Source organism: Enhydra lutris, unplaced genomic scaffold, assembly GCF_002288905.1.
Source record: "Enhydra lutris kenyoni isolate GAN:26980312 unplaced genomic scaffold, ASM228890v2 scaffoldscaffold9, whole genome shotgun sequence".
NCBI lineage: Eukaryota > Metazoa > Chordata > Mammalia > Carnivora > Mustelidae > Enhydra > Enhydra lutris.
The window spans coordinates 16759478-16782647 of record NW_019154093.1 but is presented as its reverse complement, the minus strand read 5'-3'; the positions used below and the strand labels follow the sequence as shown (position 1 = coordinate 16782647).

Here is a 23170-nt window from a genome sequence, read left to right as displayed (position 1 = left end):
CACACATGCTTGCATGGCACTGCCCTCCAGGTGATTTATGTGGGTGCCTTCTCCCCATGTAAATTACAAGCCTCTCAAAGACAGGGAGCCGCAACTACTCTACAATCCAGCCTGAGGAGGGCAGTGTCTGGGCTGTCTGGGACCCTCTTCTCAGCAAAGCTACTACCCAGAGCCTGGGCGCAGCGACTTCAGCCAGAGGTGGACGCCATTCTTGGAGCACAGGATCAGCTGGGGCATCTTGATGGGGGGCCGCAAGGGGTCCAGGGCAAACTCAAAGCGGAGCAAGCAGAGGGCCGTGACCACCTTCATCTCATTCATGGCAAATTGCTGCCCAATGCAGTTCCTACAGTGAGTAGCACAAGGTGGCATCAGACTGTGGTGCGTCCAGAGTGAGAAAATCCAGCGTTCTTAGTGGCCAAGAAAAACCAGTGGCTTAGAAAAACCAATAACTGTTTGTGGATAAATAATTGGCTGATTGGTTGATTGACTTGGGGCTTCAGAAACAGATCTTGGGAACAGAGTGAGGGGCCCAGACTGAGTAGATTCACATTGGGAATTCTGGTTTGGGGGCCTCTCTTGGAATGACTCAGCCAGCCCACCACTTGCCAGGGACATGACTATGCTAACGGCAAGAAGAAGGTCCCTGGAACTTACCCTACTTCAAGATCATCAAAAACCCAGAGGCGGCCCCTTTGTCAGGGAGTTCCCAAAATGATGCTTTCCCCACAAAATCCTCCATTCTCCCCTCCCACTCCTGAGGCCCTAGGGATTTTGGCCCACTCCTTACCTGGGCCCAGCAGAGAAGGGCATGAAGGCGAAGGGGTGGCGTGTGGCCACATTCTCAGGGGAAAAGCGCAGTGGATCAAAGACCTGAGAGGACAAACCTTGCTTAAATACCTGCCAGGTCCTGGGGAGAGTGACCTCCATAGCCTCCCACCCCATCTGACCTCCAGACCCAGGGATGTGGTACCTCAGGGTCAGGCCACACTGCGCTGTTCCTATGGAGGGCATAGATGTGCAGAGAGATCAGGCTGCCTGTGGGCAGAACAAAGGCCTGGTAGCTAGGTGGTCCTGAGAGAGCTTCAGCTACCTCCTCACAGGGCCAGACTTCCCTGGTATCCTTCTAATGGACACCAGCCCCTGCCTGAGCACTGCCATTGAGGGAGGGTTCATGACCACCCTCAAGACATCAAAGTGCTTTTGACCATCATCATATCTACTTCCTCTGGCCCCAGCACTGGACACAGCACCTAACATAGACATTTGTGGAATGGGGAGAGAAAAAAGAACTGAACCTACCTCATTGTGAGGTAGGACAGGCAAGGTCCATTACAACACTTTGTGCTTTCAAATAACTGAAAGGAAGTTACTATTCCTGACATTATGCTATTAATAGTAACATCCACCATTCATTGGGTGCACGTTGTATGCCAGATACAGAGTTAAACCTCCTTACAAAGCTACCACATACAGTTGTATAGGTTGTGCAATGAACGTCATCATAGTCTATGTGAATGGTGCCTCCTGAAGTTGTTCAGGTGACAACCTACATGGTGGTACATGACAGCCCTGAAGAATATTGTCTCTTTAATCCTGAAAACAACCTTGTCAAGCAAATACTCTTCTTGTCCCCATTTTATAAAAGAGGAAACAGAAGCTCGAGGTAGAGGGATTTACCCATACATTGTAGAACCAGGATTGGGACCCAGACCAAACACAAAGCCTGAGTTCTTCCCCACTTGTGCTAAGATTTGACCAAAGGCACAGAGTCTGTCAGAGAAGCATCCACAAGGACTCCAGTTCCACCCCCAAGTCCACTCCAACTCACCTGCAGGTAGGGAGCGGCCATCCACAAAGTTGACAGGCTTGCTGAGCTGACGGTACACCTGGGGCACGGGTGGGTAGAGGCGGAAGCTTTCCTTGATGCACATGGTCAAGTAGGACATTTTCCCCAGATCATCCCTGCCAGCAATACAACCAGACCTTTCTAGAGATGGGAAGCAAGGGGCTTCCACGGGAAGGCAGGCTCCAGCCCCACCTTCCCCTCTTACCCGCCATCACATGTCCAATAATGGGAGGGACACAAGTGCTTCAAGTGCCCAGACCAGATTAAACATGGGGTAGCCACTCCGATCCAGGGGTTCTGGTTCCTGGCTCTTTTCTCCATCTCTCCCTCATCTCTACTGCTAGGAAGGGAACCACAGGACCCTAGAGCTGTATGTGCACCCAGCCATCAAGACAAAGTCACTCCTGTGCCGTAAGACCCCATAGAAGCCCCACAAGGGACAATTTAGGTTCCACTTAGTTTCCCCTGTGGAACTAAGGTGGAAAAAAACAGGGGCTGATATACACTGGTTGAATGAAGTTATAAGTGCATGAACAGCAACAAGCTCAGGTAAAAATCAAAAATTATGTATCTTTTTTCTCCTTTGCCAACAGGAAGCTCAGTCCGAAATGTGGCCCAATCATGACTATTGCATAGCACTTTATTACAGAGTCCCAAACCCTAAGGCTTTTCCACCTAGTCTTCAATTTTTTTTTTTTTAGATATACTTGACTGTATTAAAACTGGGAACTTGTATTCATCAAAAGACACCTTAGACACCATAGACACCTGGATGGCTCAGTCAGTTAAACGTTGCCTTTAGCTCAGGTCATGACCTAAGGACCAGGGATCGAGTCCCACATCGGGCTCCCTGCTCAGTGGGGAGCCTGCTTCTCCCTCTCCCTGTGCCTCTCCTGCACCCTGTGCACTCGCTCTCTATCTCTCAAAAATAAATAAATAAAATCTTAAACACACACACACACACACACACACACACACACACACACACACACCTTAAGGGACATGAAATGGGAGGTTACAAACTGGAAGAAGAGATTTTCAATGCGCATTAACAAAGTATTATATACCAGTACTCATTCTTTCCTTTTTGTGTTTTACTATAGTATTGAATAAGTGTCCTTGAAGTTGCTCCAACTTCTAGATGAAATGAAATAAAAATAACATAAATAAATATTTTAACTCCCCGTCTCCAGGCCGTGTTCCTATTGTTACCTAACCTGGAAGGCCCATTTCTCTCTTCCTTTGCTGATCTGAGTTTCACCCCTCCTTGGAAAGCCCCCTCAAGCCCCACCCCTTCTGATTCCTCTGCTGTCCACACAGGGCTTCTCAGTCTTACTCCAGTCTGAGGTTTTCTCTAGATTTTTGCCTACGTGAGTTGTCTTTCTAAAAACATCCCAAGAGCGGCACCTTGGCTCCTCCCAGCCCTCGCATTTGGCTGGACACTGGGAGGTCTCCAACATCAGGCCAATAGAAATGGGTGATGGAGACGTCAGACATCTTGTGCTGTGATGTGTAGCTAACCTGATGCTGGAGGTAACACAGGAGCCAGAGAGAAAGGTGAGGTGTGTGACAGGAGGCCAAGGCCTGAGGGGAGGAGGTAGGGAAAGAGGGACCTGCGGGAGAGCCCCAGAGACCACGCACGCTGCCAAGAGAGGTCAGCATCAGTCGGTGTCATGTCAATGAGTTCAAGTTTGAACCAAGAATTAGAGAACAATCAAAAGATTTTAAGTGATGGAGTTTGGGAAACAGCCTTTTCTTCTTCACCAGATGAGTCTACAGGTGGCACGTGGCCATTCAAAGGCAGGTGGTCCAGAGCGGGGTTCAGGTCCCTAGGTATCCCAGCTGTATTCACGCCCAATTCCCTCCTTTCTTTCTCCGAGAGCCTGCTGTTCCATCTAGCAACCCAGAAGGGTAGTCAGGTTCTGCCAGCAGAGGGAGTCAGCACACAAAAAGTTCACCGGTCCCTGGCAAAGGGATCAAGGAAGGTTTCCTGGAGTAGGAGGCATCCAAGCTGTGCTTAGGAGGATAGATTCGAATCTGGGAGAGTTGCCCGGATTCCTATCTATGAGTTGTCAATGGGAGTCTGACACCTGAAAGGGGCTCCACTGTGGGAGAATGGGCTCAGGGTTGTATCCGCAGAGCTCCCCCTCAAAAACCACAGCACTGGAGGAAACAGGACACTGCCACCACCTTCACCTTGTTCCCAGGATGGTCCTGTGTCACCCAAAAATGACACCGGGCAGCATAGATGCAGGGCATCCCTGGTAAAGGGAAGCAGGACAGACTGGGTTCACCCACAGCCTTGCTCACCACTGCAAGGAGTCCCAGTCCCCAAGGATCTCACAGACCTCCTCACAACAACGATGCTGGTGCTTGGGGTACAGGGCCATGCAGTAGAGAAACCAGCAGATGCCACTGGTGGTGGTGACATGGCCTTCGAACATGAATGTGTCCACCTCAGCCCGGAGATCTGCGTCTGACAACTTGATCCCATTTTCATCCTGTGTTGGGGAAGGCATGATGGGACAGCCCAAGGCATTGGAGATAGGTATCAAGACCTCACAACAGTTGTCAAATGAAGGTCCATTACAGAGTGGAGCTTGAGACCTTCCCCAGAATCCTATCTGTCCTCCCAGGCACAGCTTGATGCCTCCTACTCCAGGAAACCTTCCCTGATCCCTCTGTCCAAGTAGACCTGTGACCTTACCCAGCCCTGTCAATTCTGCTAAGAATGTCACCTGGCAGAGGAGAGGTCTTTGTCAACGTCCACCTCCTATCTTCTCCACTACACTGTAAATATATGGAGGGCAAGGCCAAGTCTTTCTCATCTTCTGCATGGAAACTAACCCAGGGTAGGGGTTAGTAAGTTTGGAGGGTGGGTGAATAAAGGAATGAATAAATGGATGAATGAATGAATGAACAGATATCCAAGATTCTAAGGTTCTTCAGTATTAGAAGTCTAGAATTGATGGGCACCTGGGTGGCTCAATGGGTTGAGCACCCGACTTGATTTTGGCTCTGGTCATGATCTCAGGGTGGTGAGATGGAACCTGCATCTGGCTCTGCACTGAGCGTGGAGTCTGCTTAGGATATTCTTTCTCTCCCTCTCCCTCTGCCCCTACCCCTCACCTCCTCACCCTCCCCAAGAAAAAAAAAGTCTAGAATTGGTCTTTAGGACTTCTAGCACATGACCTGACCTCCCTACATCTCTCCCCAGTGCGGCAGCCAGCCACAACGGCACCTTGCCATCTCTGAGCCTTTGTTGATGCACATCAGAAGACAAGGAACAGGTCGTATTTGCTTGGGGAATAGGAGGGAAATGCTTAACAGCCCCTGCTGCTGTCCAGTGAGCCCTGTCCCAGGAAAATGGTCTGTAAACCCCTCTGGGACGAGTTCTCAGTTGGGGATGGCCAACTGTATCCTCACTCACCCGAGCCCCCAGAAGAATGTCCAGGAAGTCCAGGTGCCTCCGACTCTGGATTTTCTCCTGCTCCTTCTCATCCTTCAGGGTTGCCTTTCGTTCCCTGATGACCTGGTCTGGGTCAGGAGCACAGAGTGTCATTGCCTGGGGACCCATCCTCTACCCAAAGAGGAATGGAGGTCCTGCAATGGCAGAGGTCAAGAGAGGCCTAAAGGGGCTAGGCTAGACCCTGGGCTTCCTGTGTGCGGACCCTGCAGGAAAGGCCCACCTGTGTGGTCGTGGGCCATCTGGCAGGCCCGCAGGAAGCAGCGGCCATGCGGGGTGAGCCAGTAGATGAAGTCGTTATGGTACTGTAAGGACTCAATGCACTGCTGCATCAGCAGAGTGAGGTCACTGACGGCCGAGTAGTAGCTACTGTCCCTACATAGCAGTAGAGCAGGGAGGAGTGCTCAGACCCTGACCCATGGCAGAGCCTGGGGCTCTCCACTCCAGAATCCAGCCCCAACCAAAGTGATTTCTGCCCTTCCTCTCCCTGCCATTATGCCTCCCCACTAAAGGCAGAATCTGTCTCCCCACCATGGGCAATGCCCAGCTCCCCCTACCTCCCGCCCAAGCTAGGGCTCCCTAGGGCAGGACCCCATGTCCTCTCAGACCAGGGCCCTGGAGTCCCACCAACTCTCTCCTCTGAGTTGGCCTGGGTAGCGAAGGTGGTCAGCCCCAAGTACCCTCTGACCTGTGGCCCAGACCGCTGTCTCCTTTGCCAAAGGTGCACTTCATGAGTGAGATCAGTGCCATGTGGCCCACGTCAGAGAAGATGTCAAAGTTTTTATCCTCACGAGCTTTTTCCTCCCACTTGTCCTAGAGCCCAGAGGTGGAGGGTAACATCAGGGAGTCAGCTGGACATTCAACTCTGCCCTCGAAGACCCACAGCCTGGCCTCTCCTCCATGCCCTAAGTCCCTGGCCCAGCCTCCATCCCACTGCAATGTGGGGGTAAGGGCTTCAGGCTGGGGTGGGATCAGAAGGTGGACCCACGCTGCACACACAGACACTGAGCCAGGCAGGCTACCCAAGGGAAGAAGAGGGGTGGAGAATCGCCCCAGCACAGCCTGTGCATGGTCAGGCCTGTAAGTGAGGCTGGGGAGAAATTTTCTGCAAGGGGAAAACTAGTCTGGGTAACTTCTGGGGATTATATAGCCCTAAAACTCAAAATCTGACCCACGACCTTTGGCATTCCCTCAAAGATGAGTTGCTAATGACATTATTTAAGCTGCAGCTGCAGCTTCCAGGAACCTGGCCCTGGGAGCTCACCAGCATAGTGTGCATGGAGTCAGCAAACACAGCCACGTAGGGTTTCAGCACATCATAGTGGAAGCCAGGTGTGAGCAGCTTGTGGTGCTGATACCACTTGGGCCCCTGGAGCACCAGTAGGCCTTTCCCTGGGGAAGAGGGGGAAGAGGGAAAGCTGGTCAGTGCACACAATCCTGCCCTACCCTGGCAACCTGGGGCCTCCACCCCAGTGCTCTTGACCAGTCACATGTCCCAGCCCAGCTCTGCCTTCCAGCCACCCAGCTGTGCAGCCTCTGGTGACACCAGCCTTGGCCCTGCCACCACTCCCCTCCCCAGGCTTTTGCCTGGCCCACACCACCAATGCAGTCTCCTGGGATCCCACTTCAGAAAGCTCTTTCTCATTCCAGAAAGCTCTTCCTCATACTCACATATTTTCCAGAGCTCTTGCTCTGCCTTTCCAGGGGAAAGCACATACCCAGGAGAAGGAACCTGAGCCCCACTTCCCCAGCCAACTGGGAGCTCTCTTGCCTCTTCCTGTCCCCCCACGTGGCAGCTAAGGTTAGGAGGGGCACTTGGAGGCCAGGTGGTCCACATGAGATAACAGACTGAGTGTCAGACACTGGGCGGAGAGGGATGGGACAGGGAAGGATCCTGGTAATGCAGCACCAAGGATGGGGAAGGCAGGTGTCCACTCACCAATCCACTGGAGGAAAAAGTCATACACATCTGGAGCCTTAGGATCTGCAGGAGAAAGAGAAGATCGGGTCATGCAGAAACTAGCAGATGCTGAGAGGAGGGTTATTGATCAATAGGATCAATAGGACCTCAGCTACCCAAACTTAAGGTGCAGACCCTAAGACCCTCCCCACTTGGAGCCCTGATCCTTTTGCTCTCAGGAAACCCCACCCACTCCTGGGAGTCCTCACCCCCTCGGCTGTACACAGCTTTGGCATAGTCGGGTTCATAGATGTTCAGGAAGCCAAGGAACTGTCCAAGCCAGAGTGGGTGGGCATAAGGGAACTGGTGGGCCCAGGATACCACCTTGTCCAGGCTCCCCGTCTGCTGTATCTGAAATGGTGACAGAAGGCCAGGATACTCAGGAACACACTGTCACTTCCTCCCTGGGCAAGGAAGGCAGGGGGCTGCCCAGACAGACCCTGGGAGCATCCTTCCCTCGTCTTGCATCCCTCTTCCTGTCAGCCACAATCCTGTACATCTCTGGGGTCAATTCCCTCTACAGCCCCAGAGACAACACTGTAAGTCCAAGCCACCCTCTTGCTGTACCTGGGTGAGCTCAACAACCCCAAGCTGGCCAGCTTGCTTCCATTTGGTTCCTATCATCAGCCCTCTATCTATGCTGCTCTGAGAAAGAGATTTCTGTTGGCATTAAAGCTGTTTTCATGAGAGTGATAACCCCAGCTTGCTGTGCAATGCAGAAATCTGCTCAATTCTACCCCTGTTATGTCATTTGACACAATTTTCTGAGGCCCTACTATGTGCAGGGCACTATCTTAAGGTCTCAGGGCATAAGATGGAATGCGTCTTACCCTTTCATTCCATGGGCAGACCAATTAGACCCAACCAAACAATTAAGGAGTGTGAATACACCCAGTAGTAAGTGCGAAGAAGGAAGCAGACATGCTGCTATGGGAGAGACTAGCAGGGAGTGTCTACTAAGAGAGGGAGATCAGAGATGGCCCCTGGATGGAGAGGACATTCCCTCCAGGGGAAACCTGGAGGATGACAAGTAGCTGGCAGTGCAAAGAGCAAGGGACAGCATTCCTGGTAGAGCAAACAGCAAGCACAAATGTTCTGGGGCAGGAAAAAGTAGTGATGTCTTCCAGGAGCTGCCACCTGGTGGGATCGTGGCCTGAGATGAGATTGGAAATCATCCAGTGGGTGGTGTGTGCTCTTTGAGGGGTTTCTAGCCACATCTACTTCCCTAGCAGTGTTTTCTGTAAATGGAGTACACAATAAATACTTTTCTGAAACCGGCTTTTTTCATTTAATGTGTCTTGTCCTTCTTTTCAAACTAGAGCCTTTAACTGCCCCTCCCATATTTTTAATTACTTTAATTGCATAGTATTCCACTGCAGGGATGACCATTATTTACTTATCCATTTCCCCCTATTCCAAGTGAGTCTTTCAGAGATATGGCCTGAAACCCATCCATGGCCTGCCCGCCCATGGGCCTCAGAATAAGGTCTGAGCTCTGGAGTTTGTGAGGAGGTAGAGTCATGGCTGATCAGAGAGCTGGAATGTGAATCTGGGAGCATTGACTTCACAGCCTGCAATCTTTGGAGCTTGGAAGATCTGTATTTGGATATTGATTTCCCCTATTTTTTAGATGCATGAATTTGGGCAAGATCTTTGGGCTCTCTGAATCTTACTCTTCCCATCTGTAAAATGGGGATGATAACTTACATTATAGGATTATGTTGACATTAATTAAATCACGCAGGGCGTGTGTTACTAGTTGAGGTTCACATAGCATTTAAAGCCCTTCACTGGTATATTGTACGGAAAGGCTTGGCACTGGATCCCGCACAATGTAAGCCTTTGACTCATAGTTCCCTTCCCTTCAAGTTTACCTTTTCCCTACATCTTCCTTCTCTCTACATTTCCTGCCATATCCTATTCCTAAATGCCCCAAACTGCACTAAAGAATTTGCTCTGAGCTTGCCCTAAGATCTTCCACCTCTGAGTAAAGGATTAGCCTAACCTTGTCCCAAGTCACATGGGAAGCTTGCATTACACCCCCCAACTCTGGTGGCCTTCTCTGTTAGTGTCCAGTCCACTTTCTGGGGCCACCTGAGCTCCCACCAACCAGGGAGGTCCTGAGACTTCCCAGATCCTCCCCCCTCCGGGATGGATACACGTAGGTGCCCGTGAATGCTCTGGTCTCAGCCCTCCCTCATCCTACCTTGTGGACACTGCCCCTCCCCACAGGATTGGGTAGCACTCAGCATGTGCATAGGCCCCCACCAGATTCAAGGACCACAAAGCTGTATATTCAAAGCTAAAGGGTTAGGAACAACTACCAGGAAGAACCAACAACAACTGAGATGCAGCATCTCTGAAATAACCATTAAAAAATCAATTTTAAAAAATGGACTCATTTACATAAATTCTATGGGGTAAAGCAGAGAGCCATTGAGAGACTGGAGGTAGGAGATCTAATGTGTAATGCTCCAAGGAGTAGACAGGGGATCTCCCCAATCTTAATGACAAATAGGTGATTTCATTCTCCATCCTCACTTTCAGAGACAATTGTACTACTACACAGGTACATGTGAGTACATGTAAACAGGTGTGAACACAACTCAGAAGGGAACCCTGACTCAAGAGAAGGAGCAGGGGGACTTTGGGTGAGAATGACATGGGTTTCCATGGCTCTCCTAGCCACCGCATATTGGCTAAGAAGTGATGGTGAGTCTTGCCCAAAGTCACACAACCCTCAAGTCCAGGTCTTTCAGTTCCAAAGTCCATGCAATGCCCCCAACACCTCCCTATCTTCAGCACCAGGAGGAGTTCCAGCTCCAGGAATGACCAGATTGAGGGGAGAACATGGAAGCATCCAGACACCTAAGAAGGAAGGAGGGCATGGACCCAAGAAGTGTCCAAGTCCACAGGAATGTAGACATTGTCCTCACCCAGTATGAGTGGTTTGCTGCCCTGAGTCAGATCTCCCAGAGATTCATTCATGCATTCAGTAAATGGGCACAGAGTACCCACTCTCAGTGCCAGACCTGATGCTAGTTCCTGGGGGAACCGTAGTGAACCAGACAAAGTCCTGCCCTCCCCAAGCTCACATTTCAAGTGGGAGAAATGAAATAGGAATCAAATACATCAGCAATATAATTTCTGGTAGCAATAACTCTAAAAAAATTAATAATAAAGCAAGATAAGGGGCAGAGCTGCTACTGCAGACAGGGAGTAGGGAGGGTCAGGGAAAGCCTCTCTTGGGGACATTTGAGTAGAGATCAACAGAAATGCCTTCTAGAAAGCCCTGTAGCATTGGCCACTGTCTGCTTCTCAAAAGCTGCTCTTTCCTCAACACTCCCCTCTACCCCTCTGCTCTTTGCTCCCAGCAAATTAACCTTGCTCGACTTCATGGAGGAAACAGAAGCCATCAGATAAGAGGCCCCTAAAAGTCAACAATCAGACCCGAAGAACCACCTGCCTTGCACCCAGCCTCCCCACCTTCCCTCCTGTTCCAGCAGAGGATGTACCCAGGGCCTGTCCAAGGTTAGTCCCTTTGGATTTCAGCCTTCTCCTCAGGCACCTCACCCATCAGTCAGTCCCTCTCTCTCTCCCATACCACAGACCCCCTCCTCTCTACTGGCTCCTTCCCATCTGCATTTAAAACACTCTCAAGGGGCGCCTGGGTGGCTCAGTGGGTTGAGGCCTCTGCCTTCGGCTCGGGTCATGGTCCCAGGGTCCTGGGATCGAGCCCCGCATCGGGCTCTCTGCTCGGCGGGGAGCCTGCTTCCTCCTCTCTCTCTGCCTGCTTCTCTGCCTACTTGTGATCTCTGTCAAATAAATAAATAAAATCTTTAAATAAATAAATAAATAAATAAAAATAAATAAATAAATAAAACACTCTCAAGTCTCTCTCACTTACTAAATGAAACACAACCTCCCTTGGTTCTGCCTCCTTTCTAGCTCACACCCCATTTTCCTCCTCCTTTCATAACTTCTCAAAAGAGCTGTCTCACAGTTTCACTTCCTCCTCGCCCCCACCTCTCCGACACTGGTCTTGCTAATGTGACCAACACCCACCTGGCGGGTGAGCCCGGAGGTTTTCCAGCTGCTGTGACATAGTCAAATCCCCTCTCTTTTAGAACTCTGTCCTAGGTGCCTTCCCACCTCTTTGACACAGCTCTTCCTCACCTATTATTTGTAAATCAAAGACTGAGTGTCCCCCAGATCCAGCCCCAGGCCTCTTCTTATGCTGCACCTTCTCCCTGGAGGCTCTTACCAACTCCCATGGCTTCCTTTGCCATCTACCTGAGACTGTTTCCAAAACTGACAGCACGTTCCAGTTTGTCTTTCTCCTGAGCTTCAGAAATATGACCAGCCATCTGCTGGACCTCTCTGCATGACACCCTTCAGGGCCCTCAGACCCAGCCTTTTCAAACATGAACACAATATGTCTTCCCCCCCAAATCTGCCCCTCCCCACATACCTAGGAATGGAACCACCATCCACCCTGACACCAGCCAGAAACACGGAATGGAGTTTTCCCCATGATTTAGGGCAGCACCATAGGGGATATCCTGTGGAGACTGCCTCTCTCCCCCACAGGTCCACCAAGAGACTTTTATGCTAGAATCAACAAACCAGAACTAAGAGAGCCAGATATAGCAATTCCTGGGAAAGTCTCCAAATCCAGAACCCAAGGGTCATGTGCCCAAACACACAAGTGCTGCCAGGCCTGAGCCTTTTCTTCTCGGGTCTCAGAGCCCCACATTTTTACACTTAGACATAGAAATTCATTCCTCCTGGTTACCATCCAGTCTTGTGGCTCAACGAGTCCTTTTCTCTCTTTTGGTGATTTTTCCAAATTCTGCTCTGATCCATCTGTGTTGATACCACAGTTTAACAAAGTTCCCAGGGCTCTCCTGTGCCTCATTTTTCCGAGCGCATGCAGGGGACTTCGCTGACACCCTTACATCTGCCTGCCTCTCCCACGCCCACAGTGCCAGGACAGCCTCCCTGACCTCTTACTCCTTCTCTTCTCACTGTTCACTCCACCAACATCTCCTTGGATGGCATCCTCAGCCCTGTCCAGCTCTGCCCACCTCCTATTTGTCTTCTGCCGACCTAGCCACCATCCCAAAGCCAATGTGATATTTCTACCGCACAAATCTAAGCTTGTCACTCCCTGGCTTGAATCCCTTCAAAGATTCCCCCATTGCACTCAGAATAAAGCCTCTTGACATGGCCTACAAGGTCTTATGTGATCTGCCCCACCTTCTTCCAGCTTTGTCCATTCCATTCTGTTCTCCCTCTCACCATTCTAGAAGTATAGAGCTATGAACACAGGCACGCACTAGACCTTGAGAAAGAAATATTTGTTGAACAAATTAAATTCCTACATACTTGACGCTCTTTCCAGCCTGGCCTCTGTGCCTCTGCACAGGTAATGTCCTCCACCCTTCCTTCCTTCCTTACTTCCATGGATGGCTGCAGCTGAATCTTTCAGACTCACCTCAGCATCCCTTACCTGAGCCCACGGGTTTGGAACACCTGTGCTGTGCTATCCACCTCTCTTACAGACTGGGTCACTCTAGGGCTGGCCCTAGTCTTATGCATTATCCTCTGCCATTAGCAGAGGGCCAGACCCAGGGTTGTTGATCAGCTAGTTGCTTGAGAAAAGACAAACTTAATCTGTCTCCCAAAGGCTGGGTTGATTTTGGTGGAAGAAAGAGGATGAAGGAAGCAAATGCCTCAGTGTTTTGCAGAAAGAATCCTTCTACAGGGATTTAACACCTGACATCTGCCTGGCAGTCTACAAAGTACTTATCTATACTCTCCCTTTTTCAATCCTCTTCTAAACCAACAAGGTAAAAATGCTTATCTCTGTATTGTTGAGGAGGAAAGGGAAGCACAGAGCAGAAGCATAGTGAGGGTCCATCAATGTCTACTGAATAGAAATGAGTCAGACCCCTAGACTGCAAGCCATGCTCCTCACTCCACAGCACAAGGTCAAGGGAACCGTCCCAGGGACGAGCAGGGCCAGGCAAGAGGCCTATGCAGCCTCAGGATATCACCTTTTCTGGGCTTGGAGCTGGCAGTCTCCAATCCTCCCCTGACAACAGTCCAGATTCTCAGGCCCCTCCCAACCTCAGGCCAACAACATGGGTAGGTACCTACTATGGGCAAAGTCCTCTCTGGGCCCCCAAGTAGAAGAAGGGAGACCCTGGAAGAATAAGACATTACCCCATCTCATGGGGACACATTCTGAGAACTGAGGAGGGTGATACGTAGATGCTTCCAGGACCCCAAGACCTCAACCAGAAACAAGAAGGGAGAAGTTAATCCTGATGGACAGCTCTGCCCCGCCCTCCCACACCTGCCCCCATCACCCTTCTTTTCCTATTCCCACCATCACTAGGCCAGGAATCAAACTTACAGTCACTTTGTAAAGATAGATCATGTCCTGCATGAAAAGGTGTGAATCCTGTGCCCAGCCTTGACTCAATTCTTGAGCTACTATGTGGACATAAGCAGATACCTTGCCTTTTCTGAACCTCATCTTTGTTTGGAAAAACAAACCCTGCCCCTACACTCCCCATTTCTCAGGCTCAGGTATGGATCTGACAGAGCAGAGGTAACAAAGCCTGGAGGAATGCAGAGGTGTCAGGCCCACTGTGGTTCCCCAGGAAACCTTTGTATGTCCAAGGGCAACCTCCCCTCCAGCCTTTGTCTGCTCTTCTTGGTGCCAAAGCTCTCCAGATTCTTGTATTAGAGCCAAAGAGCCAGAGTTAAGCTGTGTTCCAAGCCCTCTATACACTCTTAAAGTAGGGGGGAAGGGCATTTGTGGGAAGGAGGGCAGCCAGCTCTGACATGGGTAGGGGAGCAAGGTCCCTGTCCTATAGAAGCCTGTGGGCTGAGGAGAAGCCTAGCTTTGGTGGAGGCAAGTAGTAGTGGAAGGATGTGAGAGGCAAGGAATTGAAGATCTCCCTAAATGCCTCTCACATTCTCATTAGGGTCAGATCTCAAACTTCCCATGACTCTCTTCTGTACTTAGCAAAGCCTCTCCTGAACCCTGCCTGGTCTCTCCACTAGTCTTCTCCTTCACTGCCTCCTCTATCAAGACCCCTCCCTACTTGTTCACTATTTGTTCATTCAGTGATCCCCACTCTATGTGAGGCTTTGAGTTGGACCCTGAGGGTACAGGGATGATTTAGAGTAGATCTCCATCCTCCAGAGGTCATGGTCGGTAGGCAGGATGAATAGGTAAACAGAAGATGACAACCCAGTGGGACAAATACTGATAAACAGAGCATGGGGCTGATGAAAGATCCTGGTTAGGCATCCCATCCAACCTGCAGCAGGAAAGACCCTGGTGTCTGTTTTCCCCTCTAGACAGCAGGCTCCTTGAGAGCAAGACCTGGGTCTGATTCAACTCCCTAACCCATCTTTTCCTTTCCTTGGTTTCTCCAGGATGCATGTAGGTTACTAAGTCATCCTGAGAAGGTAGTTATTTGTAGTGGCAAGACTAAGCCTGGGAAGTTCTCTCCTGGAGGTCAAGCTCATTCCCAGCATCAATCGTGGAAGAGAGGTAATCCCCGAGACCGTAAAAGGGAAAGGGTATTTGGGAGTAGGAGCCTTAGTCTCTGGCATTTATACCTGGGTTCCCAAACCTAGATGCACAGCAAAACACTTGGAGAGGTTTTTAAACTCAGATTCCTATCCTAGATATATAAACAACTCCTACAACTCAACAACAACAACAAAAACAAAGGCCAAACAAACCAAAAATAATTCAATTTGAAAATGGGCAGAGAACCTAAACAGACATTTTTCCAAAGAAGATATACAGAAAACAACAGGCACATGAAAAGATGCTCAACATCACTCATCCTCAGGGAAATACAAGTCAAAATCACAATGAGAAATCATCTCACGCCTATCAGAGCGGTTATTACTAACAGAGAGGAAATAATAAGTCTTGGCGAGGATGTAGAGAAAAGGGAACCCTCGTGCACAGCTGGTGGGAATGTATACTCATATGGACACTACGGGAAACAATATGGAGACTCCTCAAAAAACGAAAAAAAGTTGTACCCTGCAATTTAGTAATTCCACTTCTGGATATTTACCCAAGGAAAATGAAAACACTAATTCAAAAAGATACATGACCCCAATGTTTATTGCAGCATCATTTACAACAGCTAAAATATAGAAGCAACCCAAGTGTCAATCAATAGATGAATGAATAAAGAAGATGTGGTCTATATACACAGGGGAATCTTACTGAGCCATAAAAAAGAATGAAATCTTGCCATTCGTGACAGCATGGATGAGCCTAGAGGGTATTACACTAAAAGAAATGGGTCAGACAGAGAAAAGCAAATGTCGTATGTTTTCACTATGACTTCACCATATGAAATCTAAAAGACAAAACAAACAACAACAAAAAGAGAAACTGACCCACAAACATAGAGAACAAACTGGTGGTTTTTAGAGGGGAAGGGGAGTGGAGGAATGGGCAAAATAGGTGAGAAGGGTTAAGAGGGACAAACTTCCAGTTATAAAATAAATCAGTCATGGGGATGAAAACTACAGCATAGAGAACATATGCAATAATATTGTAATAACTTTGTATGGTGACAGATGATAACTACATTTAGCTCTAAAAAAAAATTGTTTTCACTTAATGAAGGAAATTCTGCCGTAGGCAACAACATGGACAAACCTGGAGGGAAAAAATGTTTCATTAAGATAAATAAATAAATTCAGATCACTAGTTCCAATATGTTAATTAGAATCTCCTGGGACTGGGGCCAAGGAATCTGCTTCTCCCATTTGATTCCGGTGCAGGTGTCCCTTGTCTTATGTTCAGAAAACTCTTATCTAGATACCATGAAGGCAGAGAGCTAGAGGTGTTTCCAACAATGGATGCTAAGGTGGTCTCTAGCACCCTGAGATAACAGGAGGTCGAGCCAGGATCTGAACCCAGGAAGATGCCATGGCACTGAGCCAGCCCAGAGACATGTCAAAAAGAACCCCACCTTTGGGAGCACCAACCACTTAGATGCTCCAGGAGGGCTCTCAGGTAACAGCACTCATCTCTGCTTTTACTTTTATTTTCTTAAAATGGAAATCTTTATATCGCACAGAACAAAGAAGATGGTGCTTAAGCTCTAAACAAGATAACCTAGTTCTACTGGACTGTTGGGGATGGGGTAGGGGGCTGTTCCCAATGCTATCACCGGGCCTTTAACAGAGCTTTGTCTGAATCTTGAGCCTGAGGAGGATGAGGAGTCTGTGGGCTATAAATGATCCTGCTCCCAGGGCCAGCTCAGAAGGCAGGAGTGAACAGGGAGATCCAGTGGGAAAATAGAATGGAAACCATGGCTCCCAGAACATCATCCCCCTGTCCACGCATAGGGACCCCCTCCACAGCCCCAGGGGGATTAGGCCAGATTCTATCAAGAAAAAGAGGCTGTTTTCTTTCTCCAACCCTCCTCCCTACATACCTCCTGGGCATGCCCGAAGAGCCAGTGGGTGGGAGACCCTGGGAAACTGTCCATAGCCCTGGCCAGCATCTGCCTCCTCAGCAGCAGACGGATGAGCTTGAGGAAGCCTAAGATCAAGATCAGTCCAGCAGCCCACAGGCCCAGACAGGAGAGACTCAAGGAGAGCAAGACAGAAACCATGGCTGGAGTTGCACCCACCAAGGCTCTGGTCTGCTTCCTGCCACCCCGGGTTCCTTTATATTGCAGCCTTGGCACCCTGCCAGTCCCCACCCCCTGCCACACCCTGCATCCAGCAACAAGCCAGGCTGGGCTGAACTCCAAATGTCAGAGATAGCAGCAGCAAAAGTCACAGGCAACAGAGAGACAGCCTGGCTGACTCCTCCCAAAACTTGGCTGAAGAGAAACCGAGTGGTGGGGATCAAAGAAACCAGGCAATGGGTCTGCTTCCTTGGTTCCTTGGAGGAGAAAGCAAAAGACAATTCTGGGGGTAACCATTAGCATAATAATACCTACCTTTTTACACAAGCACCTTATGTGTCTCAGGAATTTCCTATCCACTATCTCATTTAACCCAAACAAAAGAGGTCATAGCTATTCACTCTTTATACCCATTTTCCAGATAATGAAACTGAGGCTAAGCTTCCTTCTGCTTTCTCACAAGAAAGATTCCACTGTCCTCTTCAATATGGACCTCTGGGAGGATTTGCATTTATGCCCAAATCATAATGCTTTGAGTCTTTTTTGTGAGGCATCTTCAGGCACAAAGTTCTAGCCCCAGAAGGGAAATCCTAGATCAGGAAAAAGTCAACTCCACCCCCAAGACCTTAGTACAAACTTAACTCTTAGGAACATAGAATATTACTTTCAGGGCAAGAAGACGAGATCATCAAATCTAAGTACTCCTTGATCTATGGAGCAAGCCACTTGGGACCAGGAGGGGCAGGAAATTGTCCAAGGTCTCACAGTAAACAATGACAGCTCTCAATTCCCCCAGCCAGGGTTCTGTTGAAGAACAACCTTGTCCCGGGCCCCAGACTTGCCTGGGAAGAGACTGCTGTTTCTCCCACCACTCTAGGGTTGGAACAGTCAGTGTCCCAGTACATATGTTTCAGATGAAGAGACTTGCGTGCAGAGGGGGAGGCAGAGTTAAGGAATCAAACAAAGTATGCAGTGGCAGCCAGAGACAAGCAGCAGTGGCTGGAAAGAACCCTTCCCTAGGCTGAATGAAGGGGAAGATATAACATTGCTGGAGCCTGCTGTGGAGGCAGCTACGAAGGAGTCTTCAACAGGAAAACATGTGGTCAGAGCTGTGTTCCTGGAAGATCTCCCCTTCTGTGTAAGTCCACTGGCTGTGAACTGCCCTGGGACAGAAGGGGTCCAGAGCCTGGGTTGGCGATCAGAAAGAGGAAGTCAGAGGGCAGACCAGTAGGATGGATGTTTCTCAGGTCTCACGGGTCCTACATACTTTGTCCTGCCACAAACATGGCCCAGCACTCATGGCCTATTTATCACATACCCTGTTCTCCACTCCCTAGTTGAAATCTAGCAGTCATCCACACTTCTAGAGCCAAAGACAGGTCACCATGTGGCCAGAATCAGAAACTGGGCAGTAGCCAACTCCTGAGTCTACCAGCTACCCCTCCAGCTACCTTGGCAGTGTGATTCTTGAAAGCCACACCATGCTTCCCTAGTGCTTCCATCCACTGGTCTGAGTTCTGCCTTCGAGGGCCCAGCAGAAAACTTTTTAGGCTAAAGTATAACTTGGTGACAACCCCCAATCTAGGAGCATACATATTAAGGAGATGGAGATAATGAGACTCTGCTTATATCCACTTGCTTCCCAATAACCGTCCCTCCACCATTCCCCCCGCCAACATCCACACCCTCCCTCCACCTCAGAAACACCTCTTACAGCCAGTCTTCTAAATCTGCCAACCTAGTCTACAGCTCTTCTCCAATTCCTTTGCTGTCTCCCTTGCAGCAGCTGAATGCTTGGTTCCTCCTGAAATCTTCCCATTCTGCTGCAAGCCCAAAGCCCAAGCTTGTCTCTTCCCTCACTTTGCTTGGCTGAGCCAGGACACACAAGACACAAACCCTCGGTGAGTACATGATTGGGCACATCAGTGAAGGTTCTAGAGATGTTGTGTTTTGCAGAAGTTGAGAGTGTAAGGTTTTATAGGCGAGATAAACACGACACCAGGAGAAGTGGGTGCAAGGCAAGATTTATTAAAGGCACTCTCCCGCGAAGTTTCAGGGCTCAGGAGAAGGGGAGCCAGGGAAGTTGCCACTGGGAGGAGGTGGGCGAGGTTCCTCGACTCCGGAAAGGGGAGTGGGGGAAGTCGCACTGGGAGGGAGTTGGCGAGGGTCTTTTATCTGTTTCCTGCATAGGTATCAGGTTACCTGTGGAGACGTGACCTAGGCATACATCCTTTTGGCGGGAGAGTCAAGGGTGAAGGAAAGGGTGGGGGAAGGAGGCTGGAAGACGGACCCTGCGGGCATTTCTATTGTTCCTCCTGCACTCCTGGAGCCCGCCGACCTAACAGAGAGAACCTTGGCAACATGCACCCACTGAACCACCCTGCTCCCACCCACTCCATAAACATTCAAGGGAGGCTCTGTGTCAGGCCCTCTCTGCTTGCCCAACACCAGCACAAAGGGGCACTTAATAAATACTGGTCTGTTAAATGGAGGCAGAAGGGGTTGATTGCTATTGCATAGGATGTGGGGAGGAGGTGGAAGGGGTTGACTGGCCAATGCAAAATATATGGGAAACGCCCTACTGGTGTCCTTCTGGATGATGCTGTTGACACCCCTTGTAGATGGGTCGCATCAGTTTCCGTTTGGCAGGGAGACCAAAACACCACTGTCCTCCACCTGACCCCCACCTCCATTTCCCAGGGATGTCAGGCCAAATGAGGGAGTGGTAAGTATGAAACCCTTAGTAGGGGAGAGATGAGATGAGATTACATTCGAGAAGAGAGTTGTGTCCAGACCCACTCATTCTCGGTCTTGACTGCATATTGGAATCACCTGGGAGCTTTACACAAATCCAATGTTCTTGATACATGCCCATCCTCTGTGCTTGCCCACATCTGTCTCTTCTGGTTACATGGTCTTCTACACAGAGGTGGGGTGAGGACCCTGAGAGTGTGGCAATGCTCTGTGCACAGTGTAAGTTCAGTGCACAGGTCAGGATGGTTTTCACTGTGACAGTCAGTGCCCAAAGTGAGTGGAGGAAAGCAAGGAAGATGGCTCCCTGCCCTGGCATCTGGGACTTCCTGATCTTTGGGATCTGCCCAGCTCCTTCCACCTAAGCTATGTTTGCTCACAAGCAATCCCAACCTGCAGTGACTGAGTACTGAACGGAGCACTGGTTGAGTTAAAAAGAAAACCACAGGACCATAATGGAGCCACTTAAGTTAGGGCCCCATGTCAGTAGTCTACAGTTTAATACCTAACCGAACTGCAGTTCCCAATGTCCTTAGACATGTAACCTTTAATCAGCCGAACTGGGATTTCCTAGAGGCAACCCCCTCAGAGACCCTTTCCCCCTTAGGAGGGCTGCCTTGCCTGAACAATGCATTCCCAGCTGGCAATTTTTTATGCCTTCCCTCTGCCTTTAAAAACCTTTCCTTTCCTGCAGCAGACCTGAGTTACAGCAAGTCAGTGATCGTGAAGATACACCTCAAAGGGTAGATTGCCTTTATCTGCATCCAAGAAGAGAGGAGCCAGGAGTGGCACCATGTTTCTCCCATCAGGCAACAAATTCACTCATTCATTCATTAACACATATGTATTGAGCTCCTACCATAAACCAGTATTATGTTGAATGCTTGAAAAAAAGAGGATAAACAAAACAGACAAGGAGTTCACATTCTAATGTTGTTCTGCTGGAAACAGATTTCTCCCTGCATTCCCAGGAGCTTGGGTCCAGAATTGAGGCATTCCCCTGCCTGCCATGTGACCCATTCCCTGAGAAGATCACTGCTATATAAGCCCAGTAAAATTAAGACATTTGGCAGAGGGTGTGGGGGGAGACAGGAAATTCAGGTTTGGGTTGCAAGTCTTGTGGCCCACTGGGTGACCTCAGATGAAACCCTGCTGCTCTCAGTGCCTCAGTTTGTCCAAACCGTGTCAGTGGCTCAGACAATGTCTAGGGTCAACAGGGTTGTGGTGAGGATCCTGAGAGCATCGTAATGCTCTCTGCTGTCAGCATACAGACTATGATCCATCTGCTCTGACACCATTTTTGTCCCATCTTACATCATTTTTGCTCCAATCATTCCTGCAGCAGGCCAACTGTATGCAGGTGTAGTCTATTGGCACCTCGAGTCAATTCATGTCTCTTGTCCTTGCCCCAGGACTTCCTTGCTGCTACAGGTACTACCGGGGGTGGGGCCCTAGAGTTGACACCCTTGAGGCAAGCTTTGACCAATGAAAACCAGAAGTGAGGAGATAAATATTCTTGTCTCCCATTCCCTGGGCAAACAATTTTGAGGTGCATTCTGCACAGTTCCTTGGAGGGTCCGCTAGCAGGACTGAGCTGGTTACCTCCAGGCATAACCAGTTGAATAACACACCTTGGGTCAGCTTTGCCTTCTCTCTGTTGACTCATCCCAGGCAGGCCGCTCCTATGTTCTGGGATCAACTACCCACAAATGAGCCTTTCCCTCAGCTCTGCATTTTGGAGAAACCCAAGCTGAGATATATGACTATGAGACTTACGGTGCTATGACTCTGTGTGGATGGAGGGTGCTGGAGTGACAGAGGTCAGAAGGCGGGGGTGCAGTTTATGTGTGAATGCTACATGTATGTGCTAATCCCATTTTATTGCACTGATTAGTGCAGTAGACCCTGAGTCTAGGGGTAGCTCTCACAGCCTGGTCCTGAGGAATTATGAAGCTCTGGAACCCCCATAGGAATAGCCCATTTCCTAGGTTCCAAGAGAAAAAGACATGGGTATTTCTCAATGGCTTTAGAACCCACGGGGGGAAAGCCTGTGCTGGGCATATCAGAGGGAACTCTGATGTTGTAAAAGGACCTATTTGCTTGTGTCTCCCCCTTCTTTCTCTTCTACTCTCTTTTTCTCTCCCCTTTTGCTAAGAGATAAACTGAGGCATATGAAAATTTTTTTAAGAGTTTATTTGAGCAAAAACTGACTGGAATGGGGCAGCAAACCATCTAGAAGATGACAAGGAGCCCCAAGGAGCTACACAATATGGAAGACTTTATAAGGAGGAGTGGGCAGGACAAGGAAGTTAGGATTAAAGAGTGGGTTATGTGTGGTAAGGTCACTTTCCCTTAGGGGACAGCAGGGATCTTTCAGGCAGATTACCTCATTAGTGCTGGCCAGGTGAGTCCAGACTGACTAGTCTAAGGTTCCACTCCTGGGAGAAATAGAAAGTGAATTATGTTAAGCATTAAAATCTCGGTTTGGTGATGTTGGCTCAGCATGAATGACTCCATTTGGGGACTGTTGTCCCTTTTTTTTTTTTTTTTTTTTGGTGCAAAATGGTGGTTTATTAAAGCACGGGGACAGGACCCATGGGCAGGAAGAGCAGCTGCCCTGGATTGTGAGGGATGGCAGGTTGTGTACCCTGCAGTTGGGGGAAGCGGAGGGAAAGGGAGATTTCAAGGAGTTTTCATATGCTAAAGAGGGCCTACTGTTGTCCCTTTTTTAACACTTTCCCATCAGGGATGACTCAGCACTTTCCCTGATCGTTTCCCCCTGAGGGACCGCTAGACTGGTTGTCAGCGTAAACTCTGGCAAACAACGCTTCTGTTCCTCTCTGGAGCAACCCAGGTAGAAGGGCAAGTTTCCCCATGGGTGTGATCTCTGGTATGTGGGCTCGTACATCCCTCCTCTCGTGCCCTGTTCAGTTCTACCCCACTTGATATTTCCCAGATATAAACTTTCTTTAGTTTCTGCCCTTGGGGGCCTGGCTGGGACAGCCAGGAAAAGGCTAAACCCTTACCCTGGCATTCAGACCAATCATCGTCTAAGCCTTGCTTGGCCCCTCCACCTCCTCATCAGACACCTATGCTACCTGGGACAGCCCGGAGCTCCATCATCTAGGGTTTCTGGGTGGGCTGAGGCACACACCCAGCACTGGGCAAGTTTCTTAGCCTGTCTAGCTCCCTGTTTGCTTATCTGTACTACAGAGGTTACAGGTAGTAATGATCTTATAAGACTGAGGATTAAATGAGATAAAGTGTATAAAACACCTAGCTCCCACATTGAATGCTTAGTAAATCTAAGCCTAATGATGTTCTTCCAGTTGTTTTTGGTTGGGTATAATCAATGAACGGCCTTTATCTTCAAAACTGCTTGCTCCCACTCAGATAGGCTTGCTTCAGAGTGATCCCAGCTGCCCTGGCTGGTCTTTAGGCCCAGGTGTGTGCGA

The 23170-nt window shown here is 49.4% G+C and overlaps 1 protein-coding gene across 2 annotated transcripts; it reads right to left on the bottom strand.

Annotated features, from left to right (window-relative positions):
- Positions 1-162: 162 nt before the first annotated feature.
- Positions 163-16946, bottom strand: LOC111143221 (cytochrome P450 4B1). Of its 2 annotated transcripts, XM_022496795.1 has the most exons (12): positions 16767-16946; positions 7482-7623; positions 7252-7296; positions 6577-6704; positions 6001-6125; positions 5536-5687; positions 5277-5383; positions 4157-4347; positions 1829-1962; positions 971-1035; positions 788-870; positions 163-343 (listed from the first exon to the last, which is right to left on the bottom strand). In XM_022496795.1, exons 1-12 carry the CDS (start codon positions 16944-16946, stop codon positions 163-165), a joined length of 1533 nt encoding a protein of 510 aa, XP_022352503.1. The 2 variants fall into 2 exon arrangements, with proteins under 2 accessions (XP_022352503.1, XP_022352504.1); XM_022496796.1 differs by lacking the exon at positions 7252-7296.
- Positions 16947-23170: the final 6224 nt, after the last annotated feature.

Excerpts from the sequence above, each read along its gene's own strand:
- LOC111143221 (XM_022496795.1), bottom strand. The coding sequence starts at position 16,946 with ATGGTTTCTGTCTTGCTCTCCTTGAGTCTCTCCTGTCTGGGCCTGTGG. Across the intron at positions 7,624-16,766 it reads TCTTCGGGCATGCCCAGGAG|ATACAGCAGACGGGGAGCCT; the intron begins GTATGTAGGGAG and ends TCACCATTTCAG. Across the intron at positions 344-787 it reads CCCTTCTCTGCTGGGCCCAG|GAACTGCATTGGGCAGCAAT; the intron begins GTAAGGAGTGGG and ends TACTCACTGTAG.